Consider the following 25,204-nt stretch of genomic DNA (forward strand, 5'->3'; position numbering starts at 1 on the left):
CAAGTCTGTGAATGGTGACATTCTTACCAAGATGGAAAACACCACATAGGCAGCAGGTTTGTGGGGGAAGCCAGGATGCCTAAACTCAGCCCTCTGGACTGTGTTTTCTAGCTCCACCGACTTCGCTGAAATTTTGACTCCTTCTCTGAAAGTGATTCCCCCAGGGCGCAAACCTAATGCATAGCCCGTGGTCCTTTGTCACCTGGCCCCGGCCTGCTTCCACCCTCCTCCTTCCCTTGCCCACCTCCTCTATACCCATCCACTCTGACATTCCTTCTGATCTCAAACCTGGCAGTATCTTTTCCCATCTTAGGGCCTTTGCCCTTCACGATCCTATTTGGAAATCTTCCCCTCAAGAGCTGTGCATGGTGGCCTGTGTCTGTTCATTGTCACTGAGGCCATCTCTGACCTTCCCACCTAGAACAGCCCCCTTCCCCACCATATAGTCAACCTAGGTAACAGGACCTGGTTTATCTCTTTAGACATGCCTTGCATGTCTGTGTGTGTGCAAAGTTGCATCAGTTGTATCCAACTCTGTGGGATGCTATGGACTGTAGCCTGCCAGGCTCCTCATGGGTATTCTCCAGGCAAGAACACTGGAGTGGGTGGCCATGCCCTCCTCCAGGGGATCTTCTCAGCCCAGGGATTGCACCTGTATCCCCTGTGGCTCCTGCATTGCAGGCAGAATCTTTACTGCTGAGCCACCAGGGAAGCCCATAGACATGCCTTATATTATCTTATTTGCTCTTTCTTGTATTATTTACTGGCACTGAAAGGGGGTACCTTGAGCACAAACTTGACTTTGCTCACAGTTGTTCTCATAGCAATGGAACGCTGTCGGTCACGTAATGGGCCATCAAGAAATATACCCTAACTGACTGACTAGGAGATGGCAGAACTGGCACTCTAACTAGGGCAAACAACCATCCGCAGATGCTGAGGGGTCTGTAGGATGCAGGACTTTCAGTGCTAAAACTAGGAAAGTTCCAGGCAAACCAGGAGAGTTGGTCATCCTAACTCAAACCCAGAGCTACCAATTCTCTGTCCAGTCAGTGCTCCTTCCTCTGTCCTATGCTTGGGATTCCAGGACTATCTTATGTGAAGTCAAAGACCCCATGCTTTACATCAGTGCCTGATGCAAGGGAGACACACAACACATACATGTGGAATGAATGCATGAGTAATGTGGCATGGCTCCCTTCAACTGAAGCTGAATAGAGTGTCCTTGTATTAGGTCCTTGGCTTGAACCATGTGGCCTGGCTGCTCAGCAACATCATGCCATGGGGCACCTCAGATCCTAAGCTGTGAGCTGCACTGAAGTCCCCAAGAAGTTGGCTGTTCATGTCTTACGTTCCCTCCACTAGGGAGGCTCACGATGTAGGGCAGGGGCAAACTCTAGTAGAGAATCTAGAAAAGTGGCTCAGATGCACTTTAAAAAAACAGTTCTTTTCTCCTAGAGAATTCTGTTCCTTCTCCTTAGAATGTGATGACAAACCCCACAGTCCTGCACAGAGATGGAAACCGGAGGGATGGAACCAAAGGCAGGTCAAGACGGCCTCCACTCACATCAGCCTCAGGGAAGCACGGCAAGCACGGGGAAGGTGTGTAAGTCTGGGGGACTTAAATGGTGAAAGAGAGTAGGTGGGATGCACAACTGACTGCTCCAGCAATCAGGGTCTGAGCCAAGAGGCAGGGACTAAACCCTCTGCTGACACAAAAACCCATGTTCAAGCCCCTCAGAGTCTCTGCAGCAAGAGAGGATGGGCATTAGAACCCAAAATATCCGAGTCTGAATCCCCAAACTCTGAAGCTAATTAACAAAAGTAACTCTGCTAATTAGCTCTTCCAGTTAACAACCGTGTGACCTTGGGCAGATTATTTAACCCCTCCAGGCATCAATATCCTCATGCGTAAATTGGGATTGCTGTGCGGACTGGAGAAGATGGATCGAAAGCACTTGGCATACGATAGGCCCTGCTAAGTGGTAGCCATCATTATCATTACATTATGGGTTTACATCCCAGGGAAAACTTCTTGGGCTAAGGGTGGTAGGTGGTTCTGTCCCTGGATAAGGAAGGATTATTATTCCAGCCGTGCTTTACAAGCTGGCTTTGGCAACCTCACAGTGAGATGCAAGTAACGAAGCGGGTGGTTTGGGATGCTCTCAACACAGACTGACTGAACCGCTCCCCACCCTCCGGTACAAATCCCTGACTTTCATTTAGATTTAACAGACTTGAGTTTAACAAGATAGCTATTATATTTTAAATAAATACTGACTGGCCAGAAATGCAATGCTCACTGTGAATTAGGAAGGAGGGAGGCCACCGAGGTTCCATCTCTGGTCTATCTCAAGCACAGTTCTGAATAATTAATTTACCATTTTGATAATACACAATGACCAGCCTATTAAACCAAGAATCCTGCATTTATTAAATGCGAACTTAATGGCAGACAAACAAAACCTGAGTCAATAGTTGCCTCGCCAGTTATTAAAAGCTCCTCTCTCTGAGGATTTGTGTGGGAGGCAGACCACATGGTCCGGGTGGAGGAACCGAGGAGGAACAAGCAGTGGAGAAGGTCAAGGATTAGACAGGAGGCTATTGAAAGCCAGACCCTGCTCAGGTGGGAGGTATTACTCTGACAGTCTGAGGTCAGCGCCAAAGAAACCACGGGAATTCCCCACCAATGCTGTACCACCCCTGTAGCAGCTAACTGGAAAATCTGCTTTTTGTTTGGGCTTTCTGGAAGTTATTTACTGCCCAATGATGGGACTCAGAGACAGGAAAGATATGTAGAAAGTGGAGGATATCCTAACATTAAGACCTCTTACCTCAAGAATAATGGAGAATTGAAGAATACAGCCCTATGTTATAGGTGACTATATGACTATACGGTAGAGATGTTAACAATATGGGTTTTGAAGAGGAAACAATTACGAAGCTATTGATTGCAACCCCCACTCCAAACAGTTTAGACTTTAAGGAAATTAATTCTCACCCAGCAGGAAATTTAGAAAGACAGTCTGAGCAGCTGAGATTAGATCCAGTTGCATATAACAGAAAACACTAAAAACAGCGGCTTCTATAAAACAGAAGTTTTATGTACACATACAAGAAGCCTGGATATAAACAGTCAAAAGCTGGCATGGCAGCTCCACAGTCAGCAGGGACCCACACTTTGGGTGCTGCCATCTTTAGCACATGGCTTCCATCCTCAAGTTAGCTGCATGATCACATAATGGTACTATACTCTGCCCATCATGCTCCCATCCCAGGAAACAGGAAGATAAAAAGGGGCAGGGCAAAGGGCCACTTAACATCTTATCAGCTACTTGCATTGACACGGGAGTCTGGAAAATGTGTTTTGTGTCAGGTACATTGCTACATCCATCAATACAGATTTTTACGTGACTAAGGAAGCAGACCAGAACGGATACCAGGAAGTCAACTAGAAGTATCTGGAGGTTTCTGTGATGGGCTGTTTAGTGACTTACCCCACCATCAGGATCCCAGATTCTCTCCATCTTGACTCTGCCATCTTCAATACTGGCCTAGTTCTCAGACTGGTAGCACGTGGCTATGCAGCACTTCCAAATGTCTCATCCAGATGTACTAATATCTGGAGGCAGAAAAGGGATGCTATTCCTGTAGCTCTCCTCTAGAAGTGAGAAGTGTTGCTGTTGTTCAGTCGCTCAGTCATGTCCGACTCTTTGCAACCCCTGGACTGCTGCAAGCCAGGCTTCCCTGTCCTTCACCATCTCCCAGAGTTTGCTCAAACTCATGTCCACAGAGTCAATGGTGCCATCCAACTATTTCATCCTCTGTCATCCCCTTCTCCTCCTGTCTTCAACCTTTCCCAGCATCATGGTCTTTTCCAGTGAGTTGGCTCGTCACATCAGGTGGCCAAAGTATTGAAAGCCACCTCCAAGCTGGGCTTTCCTCCCCTCTCAGACAGTGATAAGAACGACTGCCTTGCAGGATGTTGTGAAGCTTCAGTGTGATCATGTACATGAAGTACATGTGCGTGTGATTTTACAGTTCTGTCTGTATGAACAGCTTCAGCTCATGCTACACAAGTAATGTCATAAGTCTTTATTTCTCAGACATATCAGATCCTGCTTGTGCTCCTGTAGAGAAGATTGGAAGGAATCCCAGCCACCACACTCCGTTCCCTTCCCAGCCCTGGGGTGAGAGAGTTCAACATGGAAGTTCTCATAATTAGAACATGCTTGCTTAGTCACTCAGTCGTGTCCAACTCTTTGCAATCCCATGAGCCGTAATCTGCCTGGCTCATCTGGCCATGGGATTCTCCAGGCAAGAATACTGGAGTGGGTTGCCATTTCCTACTCCAGGGAATTAGAACATAAATAGACCTAAATGATTCCATGCGGCATCCAGAAATGGTCCAGATCTCAGAAAAGCCTTCAGCCTCCCTGGTTTGGGGAAGGATAACTGAGGTCAGGGGAAGAGTATGAGAAATTACTACCTAACCTCAGGATCTAAGCAGGCTTTTAAAGAAGTTTGGCCTAAACCTGAAAGCAAGGAGTTCCTATGAGGGAATTCATTCATTTGTCCAGCCACCTACCCATCCACCCACGCACTCAGAATTCTAACACCCTTAGGTCCCTCCATAGCTCAGCACCAATATCTAGGCTCCACCCTTATCCAAAAAGCACCACTTTGCAAGCTTTTAGCCAATTTAGGTAGCACCCTTGTGTATTAGGGTTCTCCAGAGAAACACATAGATAGATATAACTGACACATATTAAATTTGTAAATTTTTATATAAATTTCTAAATTTTATACAAATACAAAATTTATATGTGTATATAAAAGTATATATATAATTATTGTAGGAACATATAATTAATACAGGAATTCGTTCACATAGTTATGCAGGTCAAGAGGCCTCGTGATCTGTCCTTTGCTGACTGGAGAAGCAGGAAAGCCAGTGGTGTAACTCAATCTGACTCCAAAGGCCTGAGAATCAGGGAGGGTAATGAGGTAAGTCCTCATCTGAGTCCAAAGGCCCTAGAACCAAGAGCACCAATGTCCCAGGGCAGGAGAAGAAGGATGCACGAGCTCAAGCAAGTAAGCTCCCCAACCCGCCTTGGTGAGGGTGATCTTGTTGACTCAGCCTACGGATTCAATGCTAATCCCTTCCAGAGACAGCCATCTGGGGCATGCTTTAGCCCAGTCTCATCAACACATAAAATCAACCATCACACCCTGCCTTCTGGCTTCTTAAGTCCTTCTCCCTTCCTTTCCATCTCTATGGCTACCATCCAATCCCAGTCCATTCCCGTATTAACTCCTGGCCCATTTGGACCAATTTCTTAACAGTCACCTGTCTGCCTTGTGATAACCTGGTGCCATGAAGCATGAATCATTCACTGTAAAGCAATTCTTTGATCATTCTAGTCTGTTCAAAATATTTGTGCTGCATATCGGATGGTAAAAACTCTGCCTGCAATACAGGAGACCCAGGTTCAATCCCTGGGTTGGAAAGATCCCTTGGAGAAGGAAATGGCAACTTTCTTCAGTATTCTTCCCCGGGAATCCTATGGACAGAGGAGCCTGGTGGGCTACAGTCCATGGAGTCACAAAGACTTGGACACAACTGAGCGACTAATACTTCTCACTTTCACTTTCATAATGAATTTAAACACACCAGAAATATATAGACTTTTTTTTAAGGAAAAAGAAGAAAGTCCTTTCTTTTCAAATTTCCTTTCCCCAAGGTAACATATTGCTAATAGTTAGCTATGTCCTCTTGGATGCTTTCCTAGTTATAGATATATTTTATACTTTTTTTCCCCAACAAAACATGCTACTGTTTTATCAAAGTTACTACACTACAAGAGATGGAATGCCCTGAAATCACATGAAAAACAATCCCTACAAGATTCCTCAGGGCCACATTCACTCAAAACAATGGAAATTTAAATCCAGCATCCTGCGAGGGGAGTATTCTGAAGCCCACAACTCCCATTTTTGTTGCTGTTGTATTTCTGTGGTTTCATTCTCCACTGGTTTAATTAGTACACGGTATTGTCTAAAGCAATACCATTTTTATTTTCATTATGGCCGGCTGCAGTTAGCCCAAAATTCACAATATTTTTAATTCCAATAAAACTATGGAGTCTAATGGTTCTGTTCCCAGGAACTTTAGATGTTAGGATACCCAGTGTCTGAAGCAGAAGAGAGAAGAAAAGCTTTCCCTGAGCATCTCAGAAAGAGCAGTCCTCGGAGGGCTCTCCAGCTGGCTATACAGTCCTGGTAAGTCATGACCAGGCCCCAAAGAGCAGACTCAGAGCCTCGGCTTCAAATTATGTCATTACATTGCTGGCTTTGGGAGTTATATTATCTCATAATTCCCAAATTCGTTGTAGTTAAGACTAAGACTGCTAAATTTCCCTGGTGGTCCAATAGTTAAGAGTCCTCACTGCCAGTGTAGGGGGTGTGGATTTGATCCCTGATCAGGAAACTAACATCCCACATGCCATGCAGTGCAGCCAAAAAAATTAAAAATAAATCAATAAATAAACAAGTGAAATACAAAGGAATAAACTAATAAAAAAATTTTTTTAAAAAGCTGTGACTGCTCAACAGTTCTGTGATTGGTCCCAGAGTCATCAGTGATGGGTGACAAAGCTATCGGGTCTTGGAGCTCCTGAGCTGGCTTTCCCATACAGAGCAGGCATCAGGACCAGGTGACCTTGAAGACACACTGGCCAGATTTGCATCTAGTGCTACCATTTAGTTGGGCTTCCCCGGTGGCTCAGAGGGTAAAGCGTTTGCCTACAATGTGGGAGACCCGGGTTTGATCCCTGGGTCGGGAAGATCCCCTGGAGAAGGCAATGGCACCCCACTCCGGTACTCTTGCCTGGAAAATCCCATGGACTGAGAAGCCTGGTAGGCTACAGTCCATGGGGTCGCAAAGAGTTGGACACGGCTGAGCAACTTGACTTTCTACCATTTAAGTTGTCGTTGTTGTTCAGTTGCTAAGCAGTGTCTGACTCTTTGTGATCCCATGAAATGCAGCACACTAGGCTTCCTTGTCCTTCACCATCTCCTGGAGTTTGCTCAAACTCATATCCATTGAGTTGGTGATGCTATCCAACCATCTCATCCTCTGCTGCCCACTTCTCCTTTTGCCTTCAATCTTTCCCAGCATCAGGTTCTTTTCCAGTGAGTGGGCTCTTTGTATCAGGTGGCCAAAGTATTAGAGCTTCAGCTTCAGCAACTATCCTTCCAATGAATATTCAAGTTTGGTTTCCTTTAGGATTGACTGGTTTGACCCTGTTATTCAAGGGACTCTTAAGAGTCTTCTCCAGCACCACAATATGAAAGCATTAATTCTTTTAAGAGCTGTGCCAAGCTGAGTAACATACTCAAACCCTCTGAACTGCAGTTTCGTCATCTGTAGAAAAGTCTATAAAAACCCACCCGAAAGGGTTAGTGAGGATATGTGAGCTGCCTGGCTTGTTAGCAAGACTTGGTAAATGGTATCTGTTATCAATCCATCCCTGTTTGTTAGAGATGAGGTTTCTGCCTTCAATTAAGTAGTTTCTGCTGATCTCCCCCAGCAACACCTTCAGAAAAGAAAAAACTCACAAGGAAGGGGTGGATGGCCAAAGACAAGATTTACTGACACTAGGAAGGATGCTTATGGGGCTGCCAGGAGGGGAGAGAGCCAAGCCAGCCACTGTGGTGTTGATGTTGCCAGGAGGCACTACAAGGACACAAAGCATTCCCCCAGATCCTCCCGAACTGGCCTCACTCCCTGCTTCTCACTTTTTCCTCAGCCCCTTGGGACCCATGACTGGGCTCCTCTTTCCTGGGAAACACAGAAGGTCAGCATTGAAAATGCAATCTGGATTGGAGCTTGGTTCATACAAGACAGAACTGGCTAAATCATTGTGCCCGAAAGCAAGGAAATGCTGCCTCCCTCTTTCTCTCTTTCTCACACACACACAGACACACACACCCTGCATACCTTTGTATCCACTCTGCAGGCCTCCTAAACACCATAAAATAACAGCTAGTGATAGAGAAATCAGAAATCCCCTATTACTTTCCTTTACCCTAATAAAGGTCTCAAACTCCCTTCCTAATTCAAGAGGCAGTGCTAGACAAAGTTATGGAAATTTTGGATCTGCTAACAGTTGGAGTCAAAAAGACAGGCATTGTTTTTGTGGTGTGGGTGTGTTTGCCATCAAAATCAGCATTTATGCAGACCCAGAGCTGATGTGTTGCCCTATGATGTATCACCAGGCATATAATGCTGCTTGGTTGTGATTTGTATTGGCTCCCTATAACAGATGCACAAAATACATTCTGCTAAGATCTTACAGTACAGCTCTACTTATTTCGTGCATGGTTAAGAGTTTCCTCAATGTTACTTTTAAAATAACACAAGATTATAATTTTTCAAAACTCAAACAGTACAGACTAGTGGGGTAGGTACCTACAACATCATGGTCCAGCTCAGAACTGACCCTTTATTTTTTTTTTAATTTTATTTATTTATTTATTTTTGGCTGTGCTGGGTCTTTGTTGCTGAGTGTGGACTTTCTCTAGTTGTGGCAAGCGGGGCCTGCTCTCTAGTTACGGCGCGTGGGCTTCTCATTGCAGTGGTTGCTCTTGTTGCTGAGCACGGGCTCTAAGGCGCAGGCGTCAGTAGTTGCAGCTTGCTGGCCCTGGAGAATGCACGTTTCGGGAGTTGTGTGTATAGGCTTAGTTGCTCTGCAGCAACCGACCGAGGATCGAACCCGTGTCCCCTACACTGGCAGGCACATTCTTATCCATTGCACCATCAGGGAAGTCCAAACTGCTTCCTTTTATGCTTTCTCATATACTACCTTCCCTGTCACAGTGCAAAGGCCAGGTGAACCAATATGGTGGAAACAGCTGTCCTCAAATGGACCAGTTAGATTTCCTCTCCCTGGAACATAAACACTTGAATGGGAGGTGACTGGAGCTGAGACATGGTATACCTGCACTTTTGAGGGAAGGCCCTCCTGCTTGTCTACCTGGCGCCGTGGAGTTCTGGTGCTTTCCAATACCCAATTTTCAGGTCCTTTCCTGATGCTGGGAACTACTTCAGCATCCTTCTACCAAATCCCATTCCTGCTTCTTGACTTAGCCAGCCCATTTCTGTCACTTGGCATCAAAGGCACCACAAGTGACTCAAGAGTAGTGAGTACAAATTTTACAATCACACAAAGATGGGGGTATCAAATTATCACGTTCTTCATTACTCTAAATCTGATTTTAACTTTTAACTTGAGCCTCCACACACACCCATTAATACATACAGAATGCTTTCTCAAATGCATCAGGAAGGATAAAGAAAAAAATATATATGATAAAAAGCAAAAGTGTCGCCCACACACAGATTTTTTTCTTAGAGAGTAATGCTATTAAGCACTCAGTATGTCCTCTCAGGCATGTTTCCATGCAGCTGAGTGTTTGGTTTTTAATACTTATTGAATACCGACTATATGCCAGAAACTGTATTGGAATATCTCACCTGCTTTATTTATTAAATCCCATACCCTTATTCAATTCTCATAATACTCCTGTAAGGCAAGCATTAACATCCCATCTTAAAAGAAAGAAAATCAAGGCGGGAAGACTTCTATGTAGTCTAGGCATCCTCTCTGAGCCTAAACAGCCATACGGATCTGTTATCATCCCCAACTAAGTGACCCTCTCAATGGAGAAAGGCAACAAGGTCAAGCGCCCTACCTTGGTCTCTTGGCTTGGTTTTGCCCTGTGCGAGCAAGGGTATCAAGTATAGGAGCAGAGAAGTAAGAGGAAACCTCTTGTTTTTCACCATTTCTTCTCTGCCATCTCAGAGGTGTTTTATGATAACTATCCCCCTCCCATAATCCAATGATCAGTAATTACCCCCTCTTTCTGCCTCTGACTCTCATTGATTAAATCTTCTATTTCTTAACAGAATCAGGCTGGCAAAAAAAATGATTTCAAGATAATCTCTTTCTTTTTTCCACAACCCTCTGGTTTTTCTTTCCCTCCTCCTTTTTGTCACACTTGCTAATGAGAGAAACAGAAAGCACCATTTAAGGCAAGAGGGGCTTTTAACTATTACAGGTTTTGGGGAACTGTTCCTGGGCTCCTTTTCCTGCCCTCCTTAGTGGAGTTTTAGTGGTCACTGTAACATACATTCAACAGGGATTTGCAACCTGGAAAACCAGAGGTTGTGACGAAGTCTGCAGATGTGGACTAAACTGAACAAAGCACGAATGCCATGGGGATGAAACGCCATGGAAAAGCTCTGACGTGGAAGCCAGATAAAGCGTGTGCAAGTTCCAGGCCTGCCAGGACCTAGCTGTACATCCTTGGACTCATCACACAACCCTCCATCACACAAGGAGGCTCAGTTTCTCCTTCATAAAATAGCAACAGTCACTAACACTTGCCCTACTACCCATCTCTGTGCTTAGTCCTCAGTCCTGTCCGACTCTTTGTGACCGCATGGACAGTAACCCACCTGGCTCCTCCGTCTACGGATTCTCCAGGCAAGAATACTGGAGTGGGTTGCCATGCCCTCCTCCAGGGGATCTTCCCAACCCAGGGACCAAACCCAGGTCTCCCACATTGTAGGCGGATTCTTTACCAGCTGAGCTACAAGGGAAGTCCCAACCCCCTCCCTAGCAGATTATTGTAAAAATTCAACAAGACTGTCACAGGAAAGAACTCAGCAAAACTGCAAGGAGCTCTAGAAATATATCACCATCATTATTCCTCAGCTCTCCTCCTGCTATTCCTCAGGCCCACATTGTCCCTAAAAGGCTCTTGTTCTTTAAACTCAAGCAGGCAAGAAACGGCCTCTGCTTTGTTTTTTTTTTTTTTTCTTCCTGTTTTCTTCTGGGGAAATGAAAAGGAACCAGAGATATTCAGGAGCCGGGAGTCTCAGTGCTCGGTGCATAACAAACATGCCCAGCCCCATGGAGGCAATTCGCTGCTTCTGCGTGGCAGTCTCGGAGTCGGTTCTCAGGAGGCGTGAAATCAGAGGAGAAATTATAGCAGGGGATGGTCATCCCTGCAGTGCTGACCTTAACTCAGGCTAATCTTGTCCTGAGATAGAGAGAGTGCTGTCCTCAGGACCACTGGGTCAGGCAGCCAGTCCAGCCCACTTCTTTTCCAATCCCCCTTATCCACCCCCATATGATATTAATCACGGGGAGCTTTCTGTGCTACGACAGGCCTCTCAGGAGATGAGCTGGGCTCAATCACCTAGCAGAGAGAAAGAGAGATGTAAATACACGTTTCCAACAGGCCTGGTGTAAGACAACATGCCAGGAAGAGATGAGCCCCTTGTAGGAGGCCCCTTGCTTAACTGGCCAGGGTGTTTCCCAGCTCCAGGAGGTCACATGGCACTGCAGTTAAGCTAACCTCTGTCTCTGAGCTGACTAGATTTGAAATTTTTCTGTTACTTCGCAAAAGTGTTCCAGGCCAATTAAAAGTCTTACTTCTCATGGTACTCTGGTTTTCCCATCAGTGAAATGGAGGACTAATACCTCCAAGGGGTGGAGAGGGGGAAGGTCGTAAAGACTGAGTTCATGAAAAGCTCTCACACATCACACCACCTGCAGAAAGAACCCCCAGAATCTTTCAGTGGTGCCCCCCAGAGTTCTGTTCCCAACCTGATCCCAAGGTAAACCTAGACCTGAGGTGGAAGAAGCTGAGATCCTGCTGAGGCCTGGATGGGAGCAGGCCATGAGAGAAGAGGGAAATTTTGCCTGTTTCTCCACAAAGGGGAGAAGGAAAGGGAAAGGAGAGCTGGATGAAAGAAGGCTTTACATAAAGAGGTGACCCCAGCCCCACCCCAGAAGCCCCTGTAGATCTTCAGCAAACCTATTAAACTCATCTCTTGGCCCAAGCGGATTTGGGGGTGGGGTCTGCGGATAAGGCAGTGAACCTCACATCCACGCTACTGTGTGTTGGAGTCAAAGCAACAAGCAGAGAAGCAGGAGGCGGACACAGAGAGACAAGCTTGAGGGACAGAGGCCCAGACACTCTCAGAAAGGGAGGGAATGTTTCTGGACTCTCCCAGGCCATGGAAAAGGAATTTGGGTCAAGATTAACTGGACCTCAAAAGAATGGGGAAAGTTCAACTAGCAATGGGGTTAAACCATTGTCGTCATCATCAACATCACCATCATCAGATATTGTTGACTGTCTTCCATCGAAGGGGAAGGCCGGGTTTCAGAAAATGAAACCCCAGAGGCCAGGAAGCTCGCACATTCTTAACAAGGGCTGAATGACTGCAGAAATTCTGTTTGCTCACCCACCTTCCTGTTGAAATACAATGCCACCTCTCCATTCACCATGCCCTACCAGGGAGTGTCCCTAAGTTACCCCTTGTTTTTGCATATTCCTGCAGCCCCTCTTCAGGCCAACAGCGATGACTCTGGCCAGGCCTGGAAATCCCTCGGTCTCCAACTTAGGCTGCTCGCTATTCCAACGGCACCCGCCACTCTGCAGTGAGCCCCCCAGTTATAAATTACTTACCTACTGGCCATCATTTTAATGTAAATGGATTTTAAAAAGCAGCAAGGGAATATATTTTCATTTGGAGTTAAAGCATCATTTTTTACTTGAATTTGAGCCTGGTCTAGAAGAGATGGCAGAAGAATGGCTCTGAGGCTAATATAGCTAATGATTATGATGGAGATCCCAGGAACTGCCGATATTTCACTCGCAGCCACCTCTGGTCCAGCTTCGCTGCCTCCAGTATATATTTTTTTCACAGTCACTTCCATTAACACCCACCACCTATGATGGAACCATTATGATAATATCTCTGCTCTCGGCAGCCTCAATTGGTCTTGACACATTATCACCCTAAGAGCTCAGCCACGTGGCACTCAGTCCTATTTATAATAACCCTTGGCAGGAGCCACCAAAATAAAACCTGGTACTTACGGGCCACCTTTCATCTAAGGAAATCAGAAAGCTTTACAAGCTTAATTAAGCGTCAGCATCTATCTGACTGATGAGATGCATGGGACCTGGGGAAGCTGAAGAAGCACAGCATTGCTAATTGCACAGCAGATAAGGCTCTGGGCTGCTATGAACAAAGAAACCAACAAAGCCAGCGAGAGTCACCTTCTTCAGTGGCAAATGTTTGTTGAGTGAATTTCCCCAGGATGGGTTGAAAAATGATAGGTGAGTGATAAAGGGGCCACGAAGAATCTCCCATCTGGAGCTTCTCAGTTTAGGGAACGGATCTGAGATTTGTTTCTTTCATGAAAAGAGGATTAAGATAATCCAACACATTCAAGTGCTTTTAAGGATGAGGACACTGAGCTCCTGAAATGCAGGAATGAACTCAACACGCCTCCTTCTGCTCACCCCCAACGTTCTTCCTCCCCAAACCCTGACCTGCAAATCCCCAGTTACCCTTCAAGACCTAGATTCACATCTGTCTCCTTGGTGAAGCCTTCCTCCTAATTCTTCTCTAGTAGAATTACTTGCTCCCTCCTCTGGGCTCTTGTGTGGTTTCCATCAATATTTCCATAATAGCTGGAGCCATTGATCACAGTTATTGAGTACTTAGTAAGTCTTAGTGTGCATTTCATCCACACAACATCATAACAAGGCAGGTGAGGTTTTCACCTCCCTTTATCAGATGAGTTAATAGGTTAAGTGACTTTCCCAAGACAACACAGCCAATAAGCGCAAGACTCAGCCTGGCTGCAAGAACATACGCCACAAGACCACAGCACACTGCTTTCCCAGCAGCACAGATGTGGTGGAAGAGTTCCATTTATATGTCTGCCCTCTTTCTGGTTTGCAAATTCCCATGTGAGAGGTATATCATTTAGGAATCTTTTGGCTGCGAAGAACAAAACCCCCAACACAGAGTGGGTTACACCTCCAGGGAACTCCAGAGGCAGGATGGCTCCAGAGTGGATTAATCCAGGAGCTTGGTGACATCACCAAGGATGTGAAGACATCACCAGGGATTTCCTTCCCTCTTTCTGCTCTGCTCCCCTCAGTGTGTCCACTTAGTTCCCCTTGCAGTTACACGATGATGGCCACAGTTCCAGGCCTCAAATCTAGACCTGAGCCATGGAGGAAAATGCCGTATCTTTTCTGCGTCTTTTTGTCATGGCACAGACATCTTTTCCAGAAATCTCACTGTGGACTTCTCTTCTGGGGTCACTGGCTAGAATGGCTGCCATTTGTCTGTCCCTAAATCCGACACTGGCAAGGTGATGGAAGGGACTTGATTGATTTAGCCCAATCAGGATTCAGCCTCCCAGCACCAGGCACAGGGAGGAGGATGGAGACCTGCCAAGAAGCAGGAAGGGAAGGGAGAAGGGTGAAGAAAAGACAACCAGTGTTTCCTGATGCAGGTGTTAAAGACAAGAGAAAATCCGATGCCATCGCTTTTTGCTCATTCTTGGCCTTTACCACATGAGCAATAAACGTCAGTTGAACTAAGTTATAGTAGAGAAAGAAATTCATGTCCCCAAATGCCCAGTCCAGAATTTTTACCATCATTTTACCATCTTACTAGGGTATGATGATATATGACTGAGATATGCATCAGCAACTGCTTTGAAATTTACTAAATTAATTCACCAAGGCTCCAACTCTAGATTCTAGTCTTTAACACCAGTGGCTATAGGAACCTTTTCCAAAAGCAGGTCAAAAAGAGAGCTACATGAAACAAAGAGAATCCTGTAACTATTAGTCTCAACATAAATTAAGGGTTCGTGTCAACCTTGACTTTCTTTCCAGAAACACAGTGTGTTCTTAAATCTGAGACTCAGACTTGCCTGGTGGTCCAGCAGTTAAGACTCAGCACTTCCATCACAGAGATCATGGGTTTGATCTCTGGTCAGAGAACTAAGATCCCACATGCTCCATGATATGGCCAAAACAACAACAACTAGAACTCACTCATGTAGACAGGTTGATTGTAAAGACTATGTTTCCAGACCTCTTTCTAGCTATCCAACAGGATTTACCTAGAGTCAGGTGTGTATAATACCTGTCCCTAACAGCCAAATATATAAAGATGAAATCAGTTAAGCATTTCTTGGGAGATCCAGATCATGGTCAAATAGACACTAAGAAAAGGAAAATGATCCCCAAGCAGAAAAATAAGGTACCCTAGGGGGAGACAGAGTAGAGCAGGAAACGCAAATAATGAAACTGTGGCCCAGCGAGACTTGAAAGCTACCTGAAGTCACACAGCTAGTAACAGCTAAAACAGGAGTCATACCCAGTTTCAAGGAATACTGTACTTATCTCTGACATGGTCTTTCCCTCTTTTCTGTTTTGCAGAAGCATTCAGGAGGGTGCATGTTGGCATCTTTCCCCCAGAAAGGCTTGATACTCAGAAGACCCAGAAAAGGTCAGGATTGAATGAGGCAGAGTAGTGAGAGAAAGCCAGCTGTTCAAGGCTGGTTGGAGGCTCTGGGATTTCAACAAGAGTTACACTGGGAACTCTGGACCAAATGGACTGAGTCTATAGGGAAGGAAGAGAGTAAAATATTTCAGGGATGATGCTCATCTGGGGCTTAAGAGGGTACATTGGGCAGGGTCGCCACCTGCATTATGTTTCTCAAGACTCAAGTGAGGCTTGGTGCAGGACAGCAACAGGAAAAGAAGGAGAAAAATAGAGAACCAGAAAGAAAAGGGAATAAAAAAACTAGGGTTTGGGATTAAAAGATACACACTATTATATATAAAACAAGGACCTACTGTATAGCACAGGGAACTATATCAAATATCTTGTAATAACCTATAATGGAAAGAAATCTGAGAAAGAATAAATATATACATATATATGTGTATAACTGAATCACTTTGTTGTACACTTGAAACTAACACACTGCAAATTAACTACGTGTGTGTGTGCGCTCAGTCACTTCAGTCGTGTCCCACTCTTTGCAACCCTATGGACACCAGGAAGCCCGCCAGGCTCCTCTGTCCATGGGATTCTCCAGGCAAAAATACTGGAGTGGATTGCCAAGCCCTCCTCCAGGGGATCATCCCAACCCAGGGATGGAAACTGCATCTCCTCTGTCTCCTGCATTGCAGGCAGATTCTTAACCTGCTAAGCCATCAAGGAAAAACTATATATATGTGTGTGCATACATACATATGTGTATACACATGTATATTGGACTTTGTCTTCTAAGAGCTTTACATACAGATGCTAATTTAATCAGGATAAACTGTAAGGTTATCACTATTAACCAATTCCTATTACTCATCTGTGTAGAAGGTAATGGCAACCCACTCCAGAATTCTTACCTGGAGAATTCCATGGACAGAGGAGCCTGGTAGGCTGCAGTCCATGGGGTCACACAGTCAGACACTAATATACACACACATATTACACATCAGATAGTATACTGGTGTTGTAACTAGTAATATCAATAGCACTGGTATTACTGTGTTTTAAAGATAGGACACAGAGGCACAGAGAGGTCAAGTAACTTACTCAAAATCACACCATTGATAAATTTTAAATCTGAACAGTTTGGTTTGAGGATTCATGCTTTTCAGCATTTTACTTAAGAGCCACCCCTGAGAACACTTCAGAGCAAAATCTGAGTTGAGTTTCAGTTCAGTTCAGTCATTCATCATGTCTGACTCTTTTCGACCGCATGGACTGCAGCACGCCAGGCCTCCCTGTCCATCATCAACTCCCGGAGTTTACTCAGACTCATGTCCATTGAGTCGGTGATGCCATCCAACCCTCTCATCCTCTGTAGTCCCCTTCTCCTTCCACCTTCAATCTTTCCCATCATCAGGGTCTTTTCCAGTGAGTCAGTTCTTCACATTAGGTGGCCAAGTATTGGAGTTTCAGCTTCAGCATCAGTCCTTCCTATGAATATTCCAGACTGATTTCCTTTAGGATGGACTGGTTGGATCTCCTTGCAGTCCAAGGGACTTTCAAGAGTCTTCTCCAACACCACAGTTCAAAAGCATCAATTCTTTGGTGCTCAGCTTTCTTTTTAGTCCAACTCTCACATCCATACATTACTACTGGAAAAACCGTAGCTTGGACTGGATGGACCTTTGTTGGCAAAGTAATGTCTCTGCTTTTTAATATGCTGTTTAGGTTGGTCATAACTTTTCTTCCAAGGAGCAAACATAGCTTAATTTCATGGCTGCAGTCACGATCTGCAGTGATTTTAGAGCCCCCAAAATGAAGTCTATCACTGTTTCCCCATCTATTTGCCATGAAGTGATGGGATCAGATGCCATGATCTTAGTTTTCTGAATGTTGAGCTTGAAGCCAACTTCTTCATTCTCTTCTTTCACTTTCATCAAGAGGCTCTTTAGTTCTTCTTCACTTTCTGCCATAAGGGTGGTATCATCTGCATACCTGAGGTTATTGATATTTCTCCTGGCAATCTTGATTCCAGCTTGTGCTTCATCCAGTCCAGCATTTCTCATGACGTACTCTGCATGTAAGTTAAATAAGCAGGGTGACAATACACAGCCTTGATATACTCCTTTCTCGATTTGGAACCAGTCTGTTGTTCCATGTCCAGTTCTAACTGTTGCTTCTTGACCTGCATACAGTTGAGTTTACTTTAATTTAAAATTTTTTTATATCTGTCATTTTCTTAGTAGTTTATAATTTCCCAAGAGTTTGGCCTCATCATTACTTGCTATGTGGACTTCCCTGGTGGCTCAGACGATAAAGCATCTGCCTACAATGCGGGAAACTCAGGTTCGATTCCTGGGTTGGGAGGATCCCCTCGAGAAGGAAATGGGAACCCATTCCAGTACTTTTGACTGGAAAACCCCAAGGACAGAGGCTACAGTCCATGGGGTTGCAAAGAGTTGGATACGACTGAGCAACTTAACTTCAACTTTACTTGCCATGTAACTTCAGGCCAGTTACTGGTTAAGCTTTGGTTTCTCGTCGGGATGGTGAAAAGAGAACACATGTGCAGAGCTCAGACCTGTGCCTAGCCCATAATAAGTGCTCAATAAGCATTTGCTGTTAATGTTGTTATGGTTATTAGCAACATCTCACATGAACTTCACAACAATCATATGAGGTAGGTAGGGTTTATCACCCTCATTTCTCAGATGTGGAAACTGGTACTCATAGATCTGCCTCTTGAGAAATCTGTATGCAGGTCAGGAAGCAACAGCTAGAACTGGACATGGAACAACAGACTGGTTCCAAATAGGAAAAGGAGTACGTCAAGGCTGTATATTGTCACCCTGCTTATTTCACTTCTATGCAGAGTACATCATGAGAAACGCTGGGCTGGAGGAAGCACAAGATGGAATCAAGATTGCCAGGAGAAATACCAATAACCTCAGATATGCAGATGACACCACCCTTATGGCAGAAAGTGAAGAGGAGCTAAAAAGCCTCTTGATGAAAGTGAAAGAGGAGAGTGAAAGAGTTGGCTTCAAGCTCAACATTCAGAAAACGAAGATCATGGCATCCGGTCCCATCACTTCATGGCAAATAGATGGCGAAACAGTGGAAATAGTATCAGACTTTATCTTTGGGGGCTCCAAAATCACTGTAGATGGTGATTGCAGCCATGAAATTAAACGACACTCCTTGGAAGAAAAGTTATGACCAACCTAGATAGCATATTCAAAAGCAGAGACATTACTTTGCCAACAAAGGTCCGTCTAGTCAAGGCTGTGGTTTTTGCTGTGGTCACGTATGGATGTGAGAGTTGGACTGTGAAGAAGGCTGAGCGCCGAAGAATTGATGCTTTTGAACTGTGATGTTGGAGAAGACTCTTGAGAGTCCCTTGGACTACAAGGAGATCCAACCAATCCATTCTGAAGGAGATCAGCCCTGGGATTTCCTTGGAAAGAATGATGCTAAAGCTGAAGCTCCAGGACTTTGGCCACCTCATGTGAAGAGTTGACTCATTGGAAAAGACTCTGATGCTGGGAGGGATTGGGGGCAGGAGGAGAAGGGGATGACAAAGGATGAGATGGCTGGATGGCATCACTGACTCGATGGACCTGAGTCTGAGTGAACTCTGGGAGATGGTGATGGACAGGCAGGCCTGGCGTGCTGCGATTCATGGGGTCGCAAAGAGTCGGACACGACTGAGCAACTGAACTGAACTGAAGAGGAAATGCTTGATTTAGAAAACCTCCCAACCCCCAGCGTGTTGCCCTGCACCCACCCCTCAACTCCACCTCTTCTCTCTTCTCCAGCAGGCACTCTTTTATGAGACAAATCATTCTTCTAACAGGACTGTGGACAAGTGTGAAGCAGTTGGAAGCTGAGGCTCAGGGAGAAGCTCTGAAGATTGGTAGGAAAGTTCTCCAGTGAAAATAGGTTCCTGTGTATGAACAGATGAACAGCATCTCCCCTCATTCCTAAGAAACTGCCAGAAGGGCCAGCCTGCGGTCCCACATTGTGGTGGACAGCGCCTTGTGCTGTCCCAAGGATCCCCAGGGGGATGGCAGTGGGGGTTGTCCTCATGCCAGGAAGTAAAGGAGAATGGGAGTGCCTTCCTCTTACAAGCAAACAGAGAAGTGTTTTTAAACACTGCCTAAAACAATCACTTACATAATGGACTTAAACTTCCTTGTACTTTGGGTTTGTTTTTTGTTTCTCTTTTATTCCTACAGCTTTCTGTAATTCTGCATTTCAATGCATTTGTTCAAGTTTCTATTAGTGCTTCCTGTTTGGGAACCCAGTACATTCAGTCGGATGTCTATGAGCAACTGGCTGTGATAGGGTCAGTCCATGTTCTGAGGCGCAAGGTCTTAGCTGACTGCTTCAAGTCTTCAGTTTCTTTATCAATACCAGTAACGTAATTGGAAGATTCTGAGACTGGGTTGAAGTCAGCCCTCCTAGCCTGAAAATCATGTGCTTCCTCTTCTTTTCCATCAACTGGATCCTTCACCAATTTTTTTCCCCTTTTATGAATGAAAGCTCTTATTTTGTATCTTTTAATGGTAAGCAGTTTTTTAAATGACTTGTTACATGCTACTTGCAGAGTTTTATCTCAGTAACATTCCAATGATTTATTCAGCGAGTTGTTACTGAACACCGACTAAGTGCCAAGTATTGTGCCAGACAGCCATAAAAGATAAGGCAGATTCCTCATAGAGTTTACAGTGAACTATCCCTTATAGTTATAGTTTCTGTTAACAGGCAAAAAGACAGTGACACTAACTACTTTGGATGTCCCCATAGCCCCCAGGACACGGCAAGGGCCACGGTAGTCAAGTAATATTCTCAGATTTAAGCCATTAACCAGCCTGTTGAAAATGTATGCTTTTCTAATTAGAAGATATTCTACTTATGCCCACAAGGTGGAGATCTTGCTTATAGTTTATAACCAAGCTGAAAGCAAGGCATTCCAAAAAAAAAAAAAAATTCTCAGAAGTTAAACCAAAAGACAAAAAATTAAACGCTACTGAGCACCTTTTTAGTGCAATATACTATGCTACCTGGTAAGACAAATAGAAAGTTGTTAAGATATAGTCCTCTGCTTTCTAGGGAAAGATGAGGGTAAGGAGCTTGCACAGAACAGGAAGATGGTAACTTCGAATGAAGTAAGATAGCACAGCAATAGTAATCTCATCATCAGATAAGATCTATATAAAGGCATGATATAGCTACCATGGGGTGCAGAAGAGATTCAACCAAAACACCGCATTTCAGTCAATATGAAAACACTTGAAGGTATACTGAGGCAGCTCTGGAAGTCTCTAGATGTGGTCTTCAGATGCCTCCACTTAGTCACAAACCTTAGGGTGCTTGCCCTATAACTCCAGAACATTCATTTTTTGGCAAATAAGTATAATCAGTACCAGGTGACGCACTGATGCAGCTGAAAACCCCCATGTGCATCTGATGAGGGGATAAAGGCAAGAGAAACAGGTGAAAGGAAACAGATTTCAAACCCTTGCTTTCAGAGGTGGGATCCAGCCCCACCCCTCATCTCGTGTCTTACCTGAGAATCTTGGTTTGGATCTGGGACAGAGTCTCATGCACAAAGCTAAGAGGGAGAGCCAGTTCTTATCCAATAACTTTCCTGGTGGACTGAACCCAAAAGTGTCTGGAAGACAATGTGGTTTGCTGGTTTTGTTTTTCATTTTATTATTATTATTTTCTGCTCCTCCACCCTCTTCCCTAAACACTTCTTCCCTTAAAACCATTAAACCAGTAAGTCAAATGCAGTATGGTGGTTGTTGTTTTTTCATTTGTTGAATTGAAAATCACATGTGGGGCATAAAGTGACTAAATGACAGTGAGCCTTCAAAAAATAAGAATGCTGGCCACTTGACTAAAAATAGTGAACTTTCCTGATAGAGGGAAAATCAAGCGGCATGCTACTTGGAGACCCCCGTTTGAATTTTAGTTTCTTCACTTACTGCCTGTGTGGTCTTGAGCAAGCTCGATCCCTTCTGCGTCCCCCGGGAGCCGAATCGTGTCATTCTCTAGAGACCCGTCTCTAAGGCCCCGTCCCCTGGACTAGGTCGGATCTTGAGTTGTAAGGCTGTCGTGGCAACCTAAACATCTCCCTAGACTGTGAGTGAGCTCCGTGAGCAGGGGACCGCTTCTGTGGATTTTACTGCTCCGTGTTCAGAAGCGAGGACAGACGCTTTGTTGAATGAAACCTGCCTAGGTGTTCTTGCACTGTGAGGTCGAAATCCCAGAGAGTCCCTCGGGAAAGGGCGAGCGACCAGTCTCAAAGCACACAGGACCAGGGCAGTGAGCGCGCTCGGGAAAGGCGGTGTCGGTTCAAAGTTGTTTGCTACAGATGGTTCTTCTAACCCGGCTGGAGTCACATCCTCTGTGGCTCGGAGAGCTCCCCTGGGATTTATATAAGGCAGAGTGAATCACATCGTTGGAAACGGACAAGGCAAGAAGACCCGCCTCCATTCACTCCGGGCGGCGCCCGGAGCTCGATTGGGGGTTACTCTGAACTTGCAGGAGAGACTCCGCGCCCACTGCAACCCCCATGAGAGCCAGCGGCGCGTCGTTACCACCCCACGCGACTCCAGCTCCGTGCCGCCTGCTCCCACGCCCCCGCGCGGGCGCCTGCAGCCGGGTTTCCAGCTCCCGGCCCCTAAGTCCCGGACTGAGTGTGGGGCCGCTGCTCCCGCTTGGAAGGAGCCATCGCCGCTTTAAGGGGAAGAGGAGGGGAAGGGGGCGGAGGAGTGGGGGGCGGGGAGCGGCGGCGGAGGAGGGGGAGGGGGATTCCCCCCGCCCTCGCTCCCACGTGGTCCGGGCGCCTGTGAATCGCGCCCGCCGGAGGGTCTCACAGCGAAATACAAAAGCAGCTGGGAAGCGGCAGCCAGGCGAGTTCTCAGTGCCGGGCGGAGCGCTAGGCAGGTCCCCGCAGCCGCGATGGAGCTGAGGCGCCCGGAGCCCCGGAGCCGACGAGCTGCCGGGCCCGCCTCGCCACCGGGACCCGGGCGCCGGGGCTCGGCTTGAAGCGGCGGCGGCACCGGCGTGGCCGCGGAGCATGGGCAGGAGGATGCGGGGCGCCGCCGCCACCGCCGGGCTCTGGCTGCTGGCGCTGGGCTCGCTGTTGGCGCTGTGGGGCGGACTCCTGCCGCCGAGGACCGAGCTACCCACCTCCCGGACGCCCGAAGACGGACTCCCGCGGCACCTGGCCCGGAGCGGCGGCCGGGAGCCCGCGCCTCGCTTTCCTCTGCCCCCACCCCTGGCGCGGGACGCCCGCGGCGGCTCCCTGAAAACTTTCCGGGCGCTGCTCACCTTGGCAGCAGGCGCGGACGGCCCGCCCGGGCAGCCCCCGGGTGAGCGCAGGCGGCACGTGCCAACCGGGCGGCCCCGGCCGGAGGAACGCGCCGCGGTGCACGGGGGCGTCTTCTGGAGCCGCGGCCTGGAGGAGCAGGTGCCCCGGGGCTTCTCGGAGGCCCAGGCGGCGGCGTGGCTGGAGGCGGCGCGCCGCGCCCGGGTGGTGGCCCTGGAGCGCGGGGGCTGCGGGCGCAGTTCCAACCGGCTGGCCCGCTTCGCCGATGGCACCCGCGCCTGCGTGCGCTACGGCATCAACCCGGAGCAGATCCAGGGCGAGGCCCTGTCCTACTACCTGGCGCGCTTGCTGGGCCTCCAGCGCCACGTGCCGCCGCTGGCACTGGCTCGGGTGGAGGCTCGGGGCGCGCAGTGGGCTCAGGTGCAGGAGGAGCTTCGTGCCGCGCACTGGACCGAGGGCAGCGTGGTAAGCCTGACTCGCTGGCTGCCTAACCTCACCGACGTAGTGGTGCCCGCGCCCTGGCGCTCCGAGGACGGCCGTCTGCGGCCCCTGCGCGCCGGCGGCGGTGAGCTGGCCAACCGGAGCCGGGCGGAGCTGGTGGACCTGGTGCAATGGACCGACTTGATCCTCTTCGATTACCTGACGGCCAACTTCGACCGGCTAGTCAGCAACCTCTTCAGCCTGCAGTGGGACCCTCGGGTCATGCACCGAGCCACCAGCAACCTGCACCGCGGCCCCGGCGGGGCGCTGGTCTTTCTGGACAACGAGGCGGGCTTGGTGCACGGTTACCGGGTGGCAGGCATGTGGGACAAATATAACGAGCCGCTGCTGCAGTCTGTGTGCGTGTTCCGAGAGCGGACGGCGCGGCGCGTCCTGGAGCTACACCGAGGCCAGGACGCGGCCGCCCGGCTGCTGCGCCTCTACCAGCACCACGAGCCTCGCTTCCCGGAGCTGGCCGCGCTCGCCGACCCCCACGCTCAGCTGCTGCAGCGCCGCCTCGACTTCCTTGCCAAGCACATTTTGCACTGTAAGGCTAAGTACGGCCGCCGACCCGGGACTTAGCATTACCCGGAGGAAGAGAGAGTGTGAGACCCCTGGCTGGGGGATGGATGATGGGGGGAAGGGCCGTCGCCTCTGCCGCCTCCTGCGGACCAGCCGGCCAACGCCCAGCCGGAGACCCGAGCGCGAAGGCGACCAAAAACTTCCGCTTCACCCACCTGCCCCTTTCTCGCAGTCCCAAGCAGTTTCCTCTCAAAGTTCTGGGAGGATGAGCTCACCCAGCCTATAAAAGGATTCCTCGCTGTGCCAGCACGGAGTTTGCATCCAAAGAAACTGGCTGCTGCCGGAGTTTGGCCCCCGAGTGGCAGTCTCGGTAGGAGATACAGCCCCTTCCTTGGCAACCCCTCCACCCGCCCCTTCCTTTCCCGAAAAAGGAAAACTTCTATTGGAGCCATTGAGCTAATTCTGCAATTTCCTACCGATCGCCGCGCTGGTGGCCCGGGAGCAGGGCTCTGACACTGGCTGGTGGAGCCCCGTTCCCGTGTTCTCCCTTTGTTCCGGCTCCGTGATGGTGAGGTCACTGTTAAGAGCTGGGGAACCGCTCCGATAGGACAAAGGGAGCAGGACCTACAGAATGGGGGGAGCCCTGCAGACCCTGGCAGTTTGTCTGACTTGTTCCTTAACAGCTTGTCGCCTTGGCCTGAAGGCTACAAATGCAGGGCTGCCTGTGTGCACGGAGTCAAAGAATGAATTTCTAATCCCTCCCCCTTCCCAACCGGCCAAAATTTTGACAATGAGGATGTTCACCAGAAGGAGAAAAAAAATCCGTTTTATGCACTTTACTTTGTTTTTATTTTTATTTTTTATTAAGAAAAACTTTTTTTTTATTTGACAGAATTTGCCTTCTATGTATATATGTGCATAAAGTGTGGTGTAAATATACTAAACAAACTTATATTTCAATAAAAGGGAGTTTAAAATTTATAATTTAATTCCTGTGATTTTAACTATTGGAGGCATCTGACATCCTACCTGGTTTGTGAATAAGCTTAAGGGTTTCTCCCTTGTGGATGTGCTTTTACAACAAAGGACGCATGTATATCCCAGTTGTGACCACAGAACTTAAGAGCTGAACAAAGGCAAGAGCAGATTCCCTGTCCTGCTCACTCAAATGAATCCTAGTGCTGGATATTTCAGAGTTCAGCAGAGAACGTGGGGGATGGTGGAGAAGGACATGGAAGGAAAATATTCTATTTCCTGGCAAATAAAACTTTGATATAAAAGGATTTCACTGTAATAAAGTCCTATATTAATCATTTGGCAAATATGATAGAACCAGATGTGCAGACTGAAATATGACAAATGCCCGCCCCCCCTTAAGCTTAACTACTGTGGTCGTGTGTTGCACCTGATTTTCAACATTGCAATTACCGTGCATCTCAATGTATACCGATAATAAGTTGAGCACA

The 25,204-nt window shown here is 47.2% G+C and overlaps 2 protein-coding genes across 2 annotated transcripts in view; one reads left to right on the plus strand and one right to left on the minus strand.

Annotated features, from left to right (window-relative positions):
* The window catches only part of PAMR1 (peptidase domain containing associated with muscle regeneration 1), a 187,074-nt gene extending 163,398 nt beyond the window's left edge, over positions 1–23,676 (minus strand). The window contains exon 1 of the mRNA XM_069555118.1: positions 22,739–23,676. The gene's annotated coding sequence lies outside the window, so the exon portion shown is untranslated. The remainder of the gene's footprint in view (positions 1–22,738) is intronic.
* Positions 21,677–24,719, plus strand: FJX1 (four-jointed box kinase 1). The gene has a single exon (XM_069555119.1). It carries the CDS (start codon positions 22,485–22,487, stop codon positions 23,796–23,798), a length of 1,314 nt encoding a protein of 437 aa, XP_069411220.1. The 5' UTR covers positions 21,677–22,484; the 3' UTR covers positions 23,799–24,719.
* The last annotated feature ends 485 nt before the right edge of the window (positions 24,720–25,204 follow it).

Source organism: Ovis canadensis, chromosome 15 (assembly GCF_042477335.2).
Source record: "Ovis canadensis isolate MfBH-ARS-UI-01 breed Bighorn chromosome 15, ARS-UI_OviCan_v2, whole genome shotgun sequence".
Taxonomy (NCBI): domain Eukaryota; kingdom Metazoa; phylum Chordata; class Mammalia; order Artiodactyla; family Bovidae; genus Ovis; species Ovis canadensis.

Excerpts from the sequence above, each read along its gene's own strand:
- FJX1 (XM_069555119.1), top strand. The coding sequence starts at position 22,485 with ATGGGCAGGAGGATGCGGGGCGCCGCCGCCACCGCCGGGCTCTGGCTG.